The 16,811-nt window shown below is 35.2% G+C and overlaps 1 protein-coding gene across 1 annotated transcript in view; it reads right to left on the bottom strand.

Annotated features, from left to right (window-relative positions):
• Nucleotides 1-16,811, bottom strand: part of CNGB3 (cyclic nucleotide gated channel subunit beta 3) — a 170,960-nt gene that overhangs the window by 58,380 nt on the left and 95,769 nt on the right. Inside the window, exons 9-12 of the mRNA XM_059166079.1 lie at nt 14,269-14,333; nt 13,349-13,471; nt 5,521-5,662; nt 923-1,082 (exon numbers count right to left, since the gene is read on the bottom strand). Coding sequence (XP_059022062.1) covers nt 923-1,082; nt 5,521-5,662; nt 13,349-13,471; nt 14,269-14,333 — 490 coding nt within the window. The remainder of the gene's footprint in view (nt 1-922; nt 1,083-5,520; nt 5,663-13,348; nt 13,472-14,268; nt 14,334-16,811) is intronic.

The raw sequence follows: 16,811 nt of genomic DNA, 5'->3' as shown, positions 1-16,811 counted from the left end.
ATTCAGAGAGACTGTAAGTGACTTGTTAAATTATGCATAACTGGTAGATGGCTCAGCTGGGAATGAAATCTAAAAGGAACTGTGCTGGGGTGCCTGGGTAGCTTAGTCGTTAGGTGTCTGCCTTCAGCTTGGGTCGTGATCCCAGGGTCCTGGTATTGAGTCCCACGTCAGGCTCCTTGCTCAGTGGGAAACCTGTTTCTCTCTCTCCCACTTCCCCTTGCTTGTGTTCCCTCTCTCACTGTGTCTCTCTTTGTCAAATAAATAAAATCTTTAAAAAATTCAATAAAAAAAAGAAATTTGCTGAGTAAATTCAAATTATTGTTATTTACTTTCTTATTAACTCAATGAAGAATGCAAATACATTAATGATTTTTCTGTATGTGAATTTAATGATGGACCTTCAGGCTGATAAAATGTTCCATAAACAAATCTGTCCACTCTTAGTCTCTAGTATGGTACAAATTTCTGAGAATTGATTATTTTTGATGTTTCCTTACAACCATTTAGAAAAAAAAAGAATTGATATATCCTTATTTTGATTCCAATATTGATTCTAAATATGAATATCCTTTCTATAAAAACATAACTCCTTGTTTCCAAGGACTGTTTGTATTTAGTTTCCTCCTAAATCAAGGAGTTGGAGCAGTATCTACAGTTAGAGAGAAGGAAGGAACCTGTTAGTGCTTCTTTTGCTGTTCTTCCTCACTTGACACATCCTCAGGAATAGCTTTTTCAGCATTGGCATAACTGGTAAGTTATGTTTGGATATGTGAAAGAAAATCTCATGGTATTAAACTAATACTCTAAAGATCATTTAGTTGTTTTCCAGTCTTTTGCTCAAATCCAATTACTTCCTGCTTCTAACTTAGAGAACTTGCATTACAGGGACATGCTATACGGGGATTTAATTGGCCTTGCTTACCTAGCATTCTTTGAGAGTCCCATGTATATTCGTACCAAGTCCGAACTCGATTCTGCACAGTCTTAGGAATGGAGTAAGTGTTCATGTAGGAAATAGTCTGATCCATGCTGATTCGGAAGTAGTTCTGATTGGCTGTAGCTGCCCCAATTACATCTTGCATCTAAAACCACAAATACGGTCATTTCACACCTGGCAGAGGAACTGCAAGAGTTACTAAAAGCCCAGTTGAATTATGAGTTTTTATGAGATACATTCCACTCCAATGCACTACTTGATTTTTAACACGCTAATATTGAATCTTAATTTATATAAAACAATGGGCAAATCATATCCTCCCTCTGACCCCATAAGGACAACAATAGGACCTGTCTTACTTACCATGTGAAGTTTTCATGAAGATTCAGTCACATAATGCATGTGACTGCACCCAATCTTCTTTGCAAACCTGTATATTACTTCAAAGATGCTAGTTGGTATTTTAAAAATTATACAGTTTGTGCTTATTCAAGGTATACACAAAGAAAGTTGAGCAATTTCTTGTTACAATGTCTAGTACATTTTTGTGAGTCTCACTTTGAAAGCATCCTTCATAGATTATCCAGTGTGCCTGGCTTTATGGACTCAATTCATCATGAAATTGCAACCTCTGTACTTCCCTTTGTGTTGTTTAGACAGATAAAATCAAATCTCATCATGCTTAAGGCACAGTATTCAGCAGAAGTTGAAATGTGCTGAAATTACTGAAGCATCATCTACTGCTGTGACAATACTTAAGGAACTGTCAGGTTTTAGTTCTTGGATGTTTATAACTCAGCCATAAAAACCCACTCTAGGTTAAAAGCTGATCTTTAAGGTCTCAGCACAAAAAAGATATATAGCTTGACTCTTCCTCTCACATAGAGGGAAGCAAGTGGTTGTAAATTTGCTTTGACTATGGGTTTATAATACGGAGGAAAACCAGGGTCTCACTTTTACATTCTTGAGACTTTGCTTGTTCATTCTAGGAGCTGAGCCTTTTCTGCTTGTCGAAAAACTACTCATTCTTTTGAGGTCTACTTCAAATGGCTCTTTTATTTTGGTGCCTTCATCAGTTTATATTTTTAGAGTCAAATGGATTTTTCTTCTTATCAAAAGTATCTGCTGAGGAGCTATGCAGAGAGTCCAACTGGATACATCTATTTCAGTTCCTGACTTAATTCTTGGCGCTATTCTAAATACCCTTCACAACCTCAGTTACTAGACCTCCTTTTTACAAGCCATTCTTGACAGATGGAACACATTACCAAGTCACAAAAGGCCATGAGAATTAGAGTATTAGTGGCTGGGTTTGGAGATTATATAGAGTTTTAAATTGGAAGCCAAGGATAATTAAGAGCATTATTGATCAACGTTGAGGACACAGGAATTATAGTGACTGTAATCTGAATGGTTTATGCACTATCCTTCAGCAGCGTTGGGTTTTGGTAGCATTGGTCAGAAGACATGCGTTCCATGATGTGTTCCAGATTAGGAGGAGAAAATGTTAGTCTCTATGAGTTGTATCAGAGAATAGAATACTGTAGTTAAAATGTCATCATTAGGTTCAGGGTGTAGTACTTGGTGTGGTTATATGTGGGAATTCTGAATATATGGAGATTGTGTCCCAGTCCCTTTTGGTTTTTAACTGTTTTCCTCAGCATCTTGTATTTACTATGAGAGCTTAAGACACAAATCTGTATCTCCTTTCTCACTCTTTTTTGTGGTAGTGGGGGGAGACTCTAGTACTACATTTTCAGTGGCTTGATATTTCTTTCTGTTCCTGTCAGAACCTCAAATTCAATGTAGAGGAAGATGTGGTGTGGTGTGTAAAGCAACATTTTTCAAGCTTCATATGTATATAAACCACCTGAAGATCTTGTTAAATTGCAGATTCTGACTTCCTAGTTCTGGGGTGAGGTCTGAAATCTAAATTTTCCAAGTGGCTCTTCTGCCCTTAGTCCAAAGACCATATTCAAAGTAGCAAGAAAATTTAATAGGAGCAAGATACAATTTTTTAATTTTATAGACATTGCCTTGGACATAGTAAGTGCTAAATACATGTTAAAATTTTACTATTACAAACAATATTATATGGCTTTATCATTACAACTGTGAATTACATGTAGTAATTAGGGATGCCCTTTAATCTCTTTAAACTGGAGTTGCTTCATGTATAAAAGTAAGACAGCAGGGGATATGACTACCTCACACAGATTTTATGAGAAACTATGGAATATTAAGATTTCTGTTATTTATGTTCAAATTAATTGCATTTCTCTCTAAGCCAGCTTTCCATTTCCAATCATTGTCAATGTAATGATTAAGCCATTAAGATGATGATATTTTATACTTACAGTTTTTTGCTGCTTATGTGTTTTTCCCAAACCTAAATATTTTCTACAGTTTCCTTTACAATCTCTCTCTCCACTCTGTTACCATGTTCAGCCTTGAGTTGCCCATATCCCTATTTATCTTTTTAACCATATTTTAAAATTTTCTGTATTTTGATGCTTTGATATCTAGTACTAACTCTCCCAGTTAGCTAATTCCTAGAGACAGCAAACAACTTCACTGGGAGTGCACCTTTCATAGACAAAGTAACCAATGGGAGGCTATACTCCCAAGAGTCTTCTTTATTGGACTCTCATATTCCAGGCTACTATTCACTTGATCCACCTAATTACCCCACAGCCAAGTACCAGCCAACCAGACAGAGCCTCTACTCCCTAGAACCTGTGAAAATTCTCCAAACTAGCCAATCCTAAATCTGCTTACCCTGCTTCACCTGTTCCTTCCCTGGTGCTTCCCCACGTGGCCCTTTGGCATATTGTGACCTTTCTTTTTTGGGTCTGTTTGTATAACAAACTATCTTTTCAAGGTCAGTTGTCTCCTGATTTGTTGGCCTCAACATACATAAATAATAATAAAACATACTTTATTTTTTAAAGATTTATTTATTTGTGCCTGAGAGAGAAAGAGAGAAAGAAAGAGAGAGAGAGAGAGAGAGAGGTGGGGATGGTCTGAGGGAGAAAAAGAGAGAGAGAATCTCCAGCCCCAGTGTGGAGCTTGATCCCATGACCCTGAGATCAGGACCTTGAGATCATGATCCCAACCAAAATCAAAAGTTGGACGCTCAACCATCTGAGCTACCCATGCACCCCATAATAAAACCCACTTTCTTTTTTTGCAATAAAAATGTAATTTCTTTATTTCACATCATTTATCTGACTCCCATAATGAGCTTCCCCCAAGATGGTTGCCCAAAAAAACCCACCCAACAGTCTGGAATTAAACCTATTTTTAAAAACAGTATCATATCTTTCAGTTCATATTATATTTTGATTAATCTTCCTGAATCACTCCTTTGTTCAAAATGTCTCATTGGCTAACTTCCCATTTCTGCTAAGATAAAGTTCAGTATCTTTAATATTTGGAGCCCTTAAAATATTTTGTCCTTAGATACATCTCTAACCTACTTATAAGCATCATTCTCTCTGGTCATTCTGTACTCTATTTCCTCAAACATGCTTGTATTTTATCATTGCCATCTTTCAAACTGTTTCTGATTGCTTGGACTACCTGTCTATAACTACTGGATCCTATCTGTTTTTTTTTTTTTTTTAAGATGTTGCAAATACATTCTTCTGGGAAACTTCCCTATTCTGAACTAATACAGAGATTTCAAACTTTCTTTTTGTACTCACCATGGATAGCAGACCCTGATATTCTTGGGTGTAGGAGTTGAGTTTTAACTATTGTGGTCAGCCTCAAATGTTATAAAAATAGTTTTTATTGCTAAATTTTGTTAAAGCACGGGACTTTTTCATACCACAGTGAGTGTGGTAAGAACTAATGATGTATCTAGTGGTGATAGTCATTTTGTGATTTTGCCTAACTCTTTACCCGGATATGAATCTCAACATGACTTTTTTGTTCTCAAACATATTGTATATGAAGTACCTCCTAAGGAAGTATACCTTCTAAGAATGCTATGCTCTCAGGTTTTTATTTCTTGTAAATCTGGGAGTCCACAAAGATATTGGACTCTATGCCTTGCAAATGTCAACTATCTTGCAATAGTTCTTTGCAATTGTTTTACTTTCTTACCAGACTGTGATTCCTTGAGAATAAGGACAAAGAGATGTAATAGTAAGCATTTGTGAGCCAATGGCTTATTAATTAAATATATTTAGATGGCATTTAGTAGCCTCCGGTTTAAGTAACCTCTCAAGTTGATTTTAATCTAGGGACTGTATGACAATACTTGAAGTTTAATTAAAGAAGGGAGATTTTAAAGTTTTTCAGGAAATTCCAAGAAGTCAATCTAGAAACTTGATTTTCTCTGAGTCTAACATGACATTCACTGTGGATAGGTCTTCTGAGAGATAAAACAGTTTAAAAATTGAAAGGCAGTGTTGGCTCATTCACATCTTCCTCCAATTCATTAAAATAGATAAACATTAGTAAAAATAAAGAAAGCACTAGATGGATTTTGATTTTTCTTTTGTAAAATTATAAAGACTTATTAGATTTTCAAAAATTGTACCATTATGTATCTAGGGATTCACATCTCTATTTACCTGACCAATTAAGCTGGAGAACACAAAAACTCCAGAAAAAAAATTCAACAGTTGAAAAGCTATTTCAAATGATGTTTGTGGTTCTGGAAGGCCCCCAATGGTAATTAAAGTTCGAACAGCCCAGTAATAACACCTCAGATACCTGTGAAAAGAAAACATATATATTTTGCTTTTTATTATTACATTAAAAGACCACTATGCTTGGGAGTATAGATCACAACTAAGTTATAACACATTTCCTCCTAATCATGGTTTTCTTTCTATAGGAAACATTAGCAAATACCATGTTATTAACAACTTCTTGATAAATATTATGAAATGGCTAAATAATTAGTCCCAATGGAGGGTGTTAACTAGTTGTTCTGCTTATCCCTTGCTGCAAAAAAATCACACCAAAATTTACTGTTATGAAACAACTATTTTATTAGGACTTATAAATTTGTGGGTTGGATATTTGTGGAAAACCCAATAGAGATGGTTCATTAATGCTCCATGATGAGTAGACCCTCAGCTGGGGTGACTTTAATGACTGGAGATAGTTGGGCAGACTTATTGAGGCCAAATGCCTGGGGCCTTGATTCTAACTGTTGACTGGGTTCCTCTGTTCTACACATTATGTCTGTTTGGAATGCCCTAGGTGTTTTCTTCTCTCACATTTATGAGCCATTTCTGAGCTTAGGATGGATGGGTCTGTCTGGCTATCCTCTTTTCAAGCAGCCTCTCAGTACAACTAGCTTGAACTTCCTCATAACATGGCAGTCTCAGGGTAGCTGGGCTTCTTACATGGTGGCTCTAGCAGCTCAGTAGCTATAAGTTTTCTTATAATTTAGAAGTTCCATAATGTCTTAATCTTTTGTTACAGAGTTGAGGGAAAGGACAGTAGTACTTTTTACAGAATCCTTACAATGAGAGGAGCAGCAAAGAATTTGAGGGCATCTTTAAACTACCACACTAGTGATTTATGAGCTCGAGGATATTTATAAAGATTGGAGAGCCTTTATAATTTAGATACACTTGTTTTTACTGATAGAAAATAGAGCAGATATATTCCTCCTCTCTCTTTTCTACCCATACTTATTAAATTATTGAATTTATAACCATCACAGAGATAGAGGCATACTGACCTCAATATTGAAAGGGAAATTTTTCTTAGGTGTAATATGTAATTCATCTAGAAATTTAGTATTGAAGAAAATCAGGTATAATAACAATATACTTGATTAATATTCTGTACTTAAACAATTGCAAGTGGAGAAACTGGGATCAATATAGCCCAGATAGGAAGAGAATTAGAAATCAAGGCAGCAGAAAAGAATATGTTAAAGATTAGGACAGAACTTATAAGATTGACTTAGCTACATTTGGCTAAGGGTTTCATAGAGTCTGTAGTAAGGTAGGAATGAAAGTTAGTATTACAACCTCATTGTACATTTATTATAATTTTTGTGCATTAGTACAGTACTTGATATATTTCATATAGCTCTGATAACATGGACGGAATCAGCTATTCCCACCAAATCTTTGAAGAAAAGTTTGCTATATATACACATCTCCATATAATATATGGAGGAGGCACTGGATTTTGTGGATTCCAACTAGCAGTTCTAGTTTCTAGGGTAGACACAGAAAAGCAGTATTTTTTACAGAATTCTGATCCTAGTCTGGCTTTTATTTCTTTTATTACGTGTGCCACGTAAATATTTGCACTTCAAGTAATTGTGTATTAGTCTTTGAACGAGGGTGGTCTTTTTCTTGTAAAAAAGTTTATAGTTTTCAGATTTTTAAACAGTAGGGAGTTGGAGGTTTGCAAAGAATCAAACTGCAGTTAAAGTCAATATTCAAAAGCAGGTCTAGAAAGAAATCACTTATTTTGAAATTCAATACCTTTTGAAGGACATGAGTTTCTTTCTTTCTTTTTTTTTTTTTTTTTAAACCTGGCAGATGTAGTAACAAAAATAATTAACTCTTTGGGAAGATTTGAAACCACTGTGCCAAGAGAATAAAAATATTACCACTCTAATTTTTTCTAGCAGATTTCTTTGGACTTGCTAACATTACAGTGAACTGGATGTCAAAGAGAACCACCTTGAAGAAGTATGGAATTAATTTTATAGATTGCATTTTAATTTTTAAAATTTCAATTTATAATTTCCTATTACTGATTTTGTTTGGTCACAGGCCTAGGACTTGTGGGTCTCTTTAAATTAAGGAAATATATTGAACCCAATACTACCCAAGAGTGGGACAGGGTCTAGATTCTCTCTCTACATGGCCAACTCCATTACAAATGTTGAGATTACTGTCCCCTTCAAAGTGACTACAGTCTTAGCAGGAATAAATATGAATTACTTTCACTTTCTTATTTATGGATGTTAGAAAAGAATCAAATGTGAAATAGAGACATTGATTTTTTGAATCTGAAGTGTTAGCCTTGAACTATTATTTTTTTGTGTACAAAACATTCTGCTATGTTAATTGGAAGTTTTCTGCCCTAATGCTTTGAGGTTTATTTTTGGATCTTTTCTCAGTCATGTCTCGTATACTCAGACATGCACAACCAGAGGTAAGATTTGTAATTTAATTAGATGGCACCTTATTGATTTTTCTAGGATTAGCTTAATTAGTCAAGTGTGTCCACCTCTAATATTAACATGGCAGGAAGATAGATCTTTTCAAGGAGATTCTATCTGGCTGATTTAATACATGAAGTATCTAATAGGCTGTGTACATACAGTTCCAAGTTAGAGCAGTAAGGCAGAATTTGACATAAAACCATAAAAAACATTTAGTGTGAAAATAGAAATTCTTCTGGGAAACAAACATGACATGAAACCCCCCTCCAACATTTTTTATAAGCTCTTTCAAAGAAAAGAGTTGAAAGAATTCTATAGTGAACTCCCACCTTTTATAGTGAACACTAGATTCTACTATAAACATCTTACTCTACCTACTTTGTCACATATCCCTCCCCTCCAATTTTCCATTCAGCAATCCATCTTCTTTTCTTTTCCATCTTATTTTTTGGATGCATTTCAAAGTGATTTGCAGACAGTAAGCACTTCCTTCTAAATACAGTGCTTCAGAACAAATATATTAACCACGGTTCATATTTGTATAGAGTTATTTTTAAATTTTGAAAATACAATAAAAGCACAAATATTGAGTATATTATTTGATGAATTTTGACAAATATATATTTCTGTGTAGCCCAAACACTTATCTAGATAGAGAACATTTCCTTATATCTAGAAAGTTCTGTCATTCTTTTCCCGGAGGCCACCACTCTTCTAATGTTTTCGACCAGAGATGAGTTTTGCCTGTTTTAGAATTCCACATAAATGAAATCATACCATATGTACACTTTTCTGCAAGATGTATTTCACTCAGAATAATGATTTTGAAATTTATTCATGTTGTATGTAAAAACAGTTTTTGCTTTTTCATTGCTGAGTAGAATCCATTGCACGAATATAGCACAGTTTGTTTATTCTCCTATGTATGAACACCTAGGCTGTCTTAAGTTCTTGGTTGTTATGAATAAACATTCTTCAATGTACTTATATAAGTTTATAATGGACACATTTTAATTTTTCTTGAGTAAATATTTAGGCTTGAATTTTTGTTTGTAAGGTATATTTTTTTCAAGTTTTTATTTGAATTCTAGTTAGTTAACATTCAGCATAACATTAGTTTCAGGGGTAGAATCTAGAGATTTATTGCTTACATACAACATGTAAGTTGTATGTTTAATTGTAAAAGAAACTGTCAGATCTTTTCCTAAAATGGTTGTTACTTTGCATTCTCTCCAACAATATATGAGCATTTCAGTTGTTTCTTGTTCTTACCCTCACACTTGACATTTTCAGTCTTTTTAATTTTTAGCCTTTGTGGTGGGTGTACAGTGGAACATGTAACTTTTAAAAGTATCTAATTTAATACTTTGTGAGTGGACCTTCTAAACTACTGCTATCCACCTTAGTCCCACATTTCTATAAATTTATCACTGGATGTACTGGGTATGAGGGAGAATGGTCTCACTAGAAGATAAGTTCCACAAAAGTATTTATGGACTTAGCATAATAAGAGTTTAATAATATTTGTTGAATGATATGAAAGAATAAGTGAATGGTTATGCACACCTAGACTTACTGAAGTAGAACACAGGAAGGCTGCATCTGTGAGCACATCTGTGGAATCCACTTGCAGACTCTTCCCTGTTGTGCTGCCAGATGGCTTTCATCTCCTTTCTGGTCCACTGAACTCATTGCTGTTCTGGTGTTTTGTTACATCCAAAGGGTGTATAGTGTCTAGTGTAAAGACTTTTCTTTCTTTTCTTCTTCCCTCCCTCCCTTTTTCTTTCTTTTCCCTTCCTTTCCCTTTTTTCCCCTTCCCTTTCAAAGAATAGAGTTATTTTTAAATTTTGAAAATACAATAAAAGTACAAATATTAAGTGTATTATTTATCCTTCCCTTCCCTCCCTCCCCTCCCCTCCCCCATACCCTTCCCTTCCCTTTCCTTTCCTTTTGCTAGTGTCTGACCTGAAGTATAGGAAACTGTGAAAAAATACCTTCATCTACCTTGGTCTCATTTTTTTCATGTGTAGAATGAAGGGAGGTAAGTCTTCCTAAATTTCCCCAGCATAAGGCATAGTAATTTTGATTCCTTCATCACTCTGTCTAAAGCCATGATCCCCACGACAGCTTTGCTTGTTTTTTTTTTTTAACTTTTTTTTGTTTATTTTTAAACTCTTTTTTTTTGGTTAAGACATTTCTGGACACGGGGAAATTTAGGCCCATAAATAAGTAAACTGTGGTACATATGGACAAAGAACAAAGTTATTCTTGGGATATTTTGGGGTACAAAATAACCTTAACTACATATGTTTTTCTTTTGAGCTAAACCTTCTTCTTCTTTATCAACTTTTGCAGTTGAATGAAGGATGCCTGTTCAATATAAATGAAATGACTCTTCTCTTTGACTTCTATTAAAATGAATAGGTATGTTATTGTGGTGAGGATTAATGGAATGATATTAAATTTGACTCTTTTTTTAAATGTTCACAATACTTTTCTTATGACCCACAATTTGCTGCCTAATTCTAATGAGGGCAAAGTATGTAAGTCCAGTGACCTTATAAGCAACTTTCACTTTATATGTCATCAGACATCATCACAAAAGCTAAGTAAAAAATGCATTGGGCTTATGAGGTCACAGTAATATGAAGTAATAGAAGGGTAATAGAAGTAGTAATAGAATAGTAATAGAAGGTGGTGTCTAAAAACTTTGAGGAATAGTAAGTATATTAATAACTGTCAAAAGAAAATTATCTTAAAAATATATAAAAATCTCTTCCAGTCCCGTCCATGTTGCTACAAAAGTTGGGTATTTGTCCTTTCTGATGGAGGCATAATACTCCATAGTGTATATGGACCACATCTTCCTTATCCATGCGTCCGTTGAAGGGCATCTTGGTTCTTTCCACAGTTTGGCGACCGTGGCCATTGCTGCTATAAACATTGGGGTACAGATGGCCCTTCTTTTCACTACATCTGTATCTTTGGGGTAAATACCCAGGAGTGCAATGGCAGGATCATAGGGAAGTTCTATTTTTAATTTCTTGAGGAATCCCCACATTGTTCTCCAAAGAGGCTGCATCAACTTGCATTCCCACCAACAGTGTAAGAGGGTTCCCCTTTCTCCACATCCTCTCCAACACATGTTGTTTCCTGTCTTGTTAATTTTGGCCATTCTAACTGGTGTAAGGTGATACCTCAATGCAGTTTTAATTTGAATCTCCCTGACGGCTATGCTGAGTGAAATAAGTCAAGCAGAGAGAGTCAATTATCATATGGTTTTACTTATTTGTGGAGCATAACAAATAGCATGGAGGACATGGGGGGTTAGAGAGGAGAAGGGAGTTGGGGGAAATTGGAAGGGGAGGTGAACCATGAGAGACTATGGACTCTGAAAAACAATCTGAGAGTTTTGAAGGGGCGGGGGGTGGGAGGTTGGGGTACCAGGTGGTGGGTATTATAGAGGACACGGATTGCATGGAGCACTGGGTGTGGTGCAAAAATAATGAATACTGTTATGCTGAAAATAAAAAATAAATAAAAAAAAAATCAGGTTAAGGGGGCGCCTGGGGTGGCTCAGTGGGTTAAGCGTTTACTTTTGGCTCCATGATCACAGGGTCCTGGGATCAAGCCCCGCATGGGGTAGGGGGTGGTTTCTGCTCAGCAGGGAGCCTGCTTCCCCCTCTCTCTCTGCCTGCCTCTTTGTCTACTTATCATCTCTCTCTGTCAAATAAATAAATAAAATATTTTAAAAAAATATATAAAAATGCTCAGTTGATTAAGCGTCTGCCTTCAGCTCACATCATGATCCCAGGGTGCTAGGATCAAGTCCCACATTGGGCTTCTTGCTCAGCAGGGAGCTTGCTTCTCCCTCTGCTTGCCTCTGCCTCTCTCTCTCTCTCTGAGAAATAAATAAATAAATAAAATCTTTAAAAACTACATATTCTAAATGGAATTACTAATATATTTGATTATAAACTTTCCAGGGATAGTTATTCTGTGTGTACATATATGTGTACGTTTTCCTAATCAGTGGGTCTTCTGACTTCAAATTTCTAAAATCAGTTCTGATTAAAAGTTCAAAGACTATTGTTATAATCCCTTACACATATCCCGCTCACTCTAGGTAGTGTGTAATTTTGTGAGGTATTTTCACTCTCTTTGCTCTATCCTATAATTGCTTTCCTTCCCAAGGCTGCTGTGAGTTGCTCTTCAAAGTTATGCTGGGACCTGCCCTTTTCCATTAAGGACATTGCCTTATAATATGCTCAATGTCATTTCATTGGAGCATAAATTTAGGAGAGTTAATTTTATGCCAGACCCCTGTATCTACCAAAAGGAAATCTCACTATTAAATAACCCAGCTGTTACTATTGAATCATAATTCTACTGCCCTAAGATTTTCAAATAATTTCTTTTATTCCTGTGATACTTGCATATCTAATTGTCAAGTTTAATTTATGATCCTTGTTACTCTGTAAGTGTTTAATTGAGTTAGTGGTTATAGCTGACTCATAAACCCATAAAACCCTTCAGTGGTAAACTAATTAGCTACTGCACCTGCCCTCCAAAAAATTAACATTGTTCATTACTAACAATCAGCATTGAAGTTGTTAAAAGTTACCTTACCAGGGCGCCTGGGTGGCTCAGTGGTTTAAAGCCTCTGCCTTCAGCTCAGGTCATGATCCCAGGGTCCTGAGATCAAGCCCCGTATTGGGCTCTCAGCTCCATGGGGAGCCTGCTTCCTCCTCTCTCTCTGCCTGCCTCTCTGCCTACTTGTAATCTGTCTGTCAAATAGATAAATAAAATCTTTATAAAAAAAAAAAAGGTACCTTACCCCTCAGTTGTCTAAAGCGGAGGCTTTCAAACTTTTTTGATCATAATCCAGGTATGCATAATCCATGCATTTCTCAGGTCAATCCAGGATACACACACACACAAACATACACACACACATCTATTAGGTATGACAGACTGATAATTTCTATTCTATTCTCTTCTACTTTACTCTCTTTCACTTAAAAGTAAATTGATCTAAAAACTTTTTACTCAATTTACTTTTTTTTTTTTTTTTTTTTTTTTAGGTATTTATTTATTTATTTATTTTTATTTAAAAGTAAATTGATCTAAAAACTTTTCACAACCATTAATGGGTTGTGATTCATAGTTTCCCAAAAACACTGGTTTAGGAAAACACATACACTGAAATAGAAAAGAAAAATCCATAAAATTATTTCCTTCAAATTAAAACTTACTTATTTCCTTCACCATTATACACCCAATTAGTAGTTCCAATTCCTTCATAGTCAGAAGCCCAGTAATAAATACAGGCATTAATGTGCAGAGTAAACAGCAAGTATCCAGTTGTTCGAATGACTCTGCCAAGGAGAATAAATGCAAAGTAAGGGCTCATGTTGTTCCTGGAATACAGCCTATTTTAACATTTTCTTTTCCTTAAAGTCTCCATGGAATCTCCTTGCTTTAAATTTGTGAACTGTTAACTCTCATTAGTACAGTATAAAATGATGGTGCCATTGCATGTTTTCTAACTGCAGTGTCTTGACTGAGACTGACAGAGCGTAAAAAAAAAAAACTTCCTCTCTTTTCACAGATGGTATGAATCAACCCCCTGAAAGACATGCCTCAGGGGTCACCTCTCCACTTTGAGTCTCATAAAATACGCTAGACTGATTTAACTGGGTATCTCTGAAAAGCTCATGGGACTTTATGCTACCATTAATAGTGACTAGAAGTCTCTGTGCAAGTGAACTTCAGGAGAGCAAATGAATGAAATTCAGATTAGAATGAATTGTCATGAGATGCAAAGTCAACTTGTGAAGGAGCACGCTTATCTGTACTTGTTCTGACTGGAACAGGTAATACATTCTATTTTTAGTTCTGTATTCTTCTAAAATCTAATAGGATTTTCATGCTTTTATCTCATTTCAAAATATTCAAGTCTGTTTTAGAACATAACCCTTTATTTTATATAGCCCAAATTCTGCAATTGCAGAATTTTTAAAATTTATTTTTATTTATTTCAATTAATTAATTAATTTTATTTATTAATTTCTGTTTTCTTTGGCAGGGAGATCATATTCTTCTCAAATTCTGGCTAAACTATTGCACCATTACTTTCTCTGCCACCCCCAGAAGTATACTGAGTTTACTTTACCTGTAGATATATGCTTTGTCCATTATAGACTCTAGGTGATGATTAAACTCAAAAAATGAAGTGTACTATGTAGAAAACAAACAAAAGAAATCCAAAAGTGTGTTAGTTTTAAATACATCTATTTAAATAAAACTATGTAAAATAAACTTTGTTACTGAAAATAATTCCATTCATAAGTCTCTAAAACAAACAAACTCGGGTCTGTTTAGTTGTATTTTCCTTTGGCCCCTACCTTTTAGAAAGCTGCCAATCTCCCAGGGTTTCTTGCTGTATTTTATTTTGACTCTCTAGTTATAGTCTTGTTTGTAATGCTTATTGAAAAGCAAGCCTAAAATCATTTCTTCCCTTTTTCTTTTTAAAGCATCTAGTAGAGCCCTATTTTACAATAATTAAAATCATACTACACTCAAGACATAAACAAAATAGGAAAAGTATAATATAATCCATTGAAGTTATAAATACGTGTTAAGTCCTGTTGCTCAACACTAGTTTTATTTTTAAGCAAGTTCCATTATATGTGTATTTATTTCAATAAAATTTAAAGTCTGGTAATATTAGTATTAGTTAGCTGTTTTTGACATTGTTCAAAAAGATACAATGAGTATATATGCATCTAATTCAGAGTTGCTATTTCTCTTAAGGGCTTGGGCATGGAAGGAAAGCCCCTTCAGCTTGAGGTTTATTTGCCAATCTGATTACAGTGAAGAATTTGGAGTCAGAAAAATATGTGATAAAATGCACATTTTCCATCCTGTCCTCATTTTCCTCATCTCTAAAATGAATTTGTTTGTAGGAATAAATAAAATCATGAATATTAAGTTTAACAAAGTATGCAACCCCAAGTATATATCCAACAAAGAGCATTTGCTGCTTCTTTTTGGTTGCTGCTATTTTTGCTGTTGTCAGGTTTCACTGTGTCCCCAGGTTGTGTTGTGTCTTCCCAATGTGTGAGAAAGATAACCACCAAAATTGTATAAAATCTTTGGTGTTCCTTTTATGAAGGTTGTCTTTGGATATATGCTATTGTTGCTATTGTTAAAGATTTACGTGAAATTTTACCTCTTCACTCTCCTCATTTGAGCTGCCTGATGAAGCTATGAGTTAGAAAATGTTTCCGTCTTAGAATCTTTTTGAATAGGTAATGTCTTCACATAATTCAAAAACAGGAAATATATGCCTTTAAAAGACTTGCTCCCGGGGCTGCTTGGTAGCTCAGCGGGTTAAAGCCTCTGCCTTTGGCTCAGGTCATGATCCCAGGGTCCTGGGATCGAGCCCCGCATCAGAGTCTCTGCTCTGCGGGGAGCCTGCTTCCTCCTCTCTCTCTCTCTGCCTGCCTCTCTTCCTACTTGTGATCTCATTCTGTCAAAAAAAAAAAAAAAAAAAAAAAAAAGACTTGCTCCCACTCCTGCCCCTATTCATTCTGATTTTCTCTCTTGTCACCCATCCCCACCTCAGTTAACCATTTTTATTAAACATTTTTGGTAATTTTCCATTGTTTATGTAAATACAAATAAATGGAATATTTTTCTGTTTGTGTTATATGGAAATTAGTATTGTTCTATAAACTATCTGTAACTAGCTTTGTTTAATTAGCAATTTATCTTAGAGTTCTTCCTGTGTAAATGAATAGAAAACAGTCCTTTTTATTTATTAACTTCTTGTGTTACAAAGTCATCTATTATATAGACGTCCTGCAGTTTGTTTAAGTAGTTTTCTCTTGGTGGATATTTGAGTTGTATCCAAATATGTAAATAATTTTGTTACTAAAAGTGTTTGCAGCTTTTTTTTTTTTTTTTTTTTTTAGAATTATGGGATTTTAGATGAGTAAGATAACTTAGAAGTAACCTAATCTCTCGTTTTACTGCCTGTGTTCCAGGCATTCCTTTGAAAAAGGACAAATGGGAAAGAATACAATTATGAAAGATTATTTTTTTTTTTTTATTTATTTTTTTTTGTGATCTGTTAACATTGATTTTTTTTTTTTAATTTTTTATTTTTTATAAACATATATTTTTATCCCCAGGGGTACAGGTCTGTGAATCACCAGGTTTACACACTTCACAGCACTCACCAAATCACATACCCTCCCCAATGTCCATAATCCCACCCCCTTCTCCCAAACCCCCTCCCCCCGGCAACCCTCAGTTTGTTTCGTGAGATTAAGAGTCACTTATGGTTTGTCTCCCTCCCAATCCCATCTTGTTTCATTTATTCTTCTTCTACCCACTTAAGCCTCCATGTTGTATCACCACTTCCTCATATCAGGGAGATCATATGATAGTTGTCTTTCTCTGCTTGACTTATTTCGCTAAGCATGATACGCTCTAGTTCCATCCATGTTGTCGCAAATGGCAAGATTTCATTTCTTTTGATGGCTGCATAGTATTCCATTGTGTATATATACCACATCTTCTTGATCCATTCATCTGTTGATGGACATCTAGGTTCTTTCCATAGTTTGGCTATTGTCGACATTGCTGCTATAAACATTCAGGTGCATGTGCCCCTTTGGATCACTACCTTTGTATCTTTAGGGTAAATAC

Source organism: Mustela lutreola, chromosome 3 (genome assembly GCF_030435805.1).
Source record: "Mustela lutreola isolate mMusLut2 chromosome 3, mMusLut2.pri, whole genome shotgun sequence".
NCBI classification, from domain to species: Eukaryota; Metazoa; Chordata; class Mammalia; order Carnivora; family Mustelidae; genus Mustela; species Mustela lutreola.
This window is presented reverse-complemented; position numbering and strand designations above follow the sequence as displayed.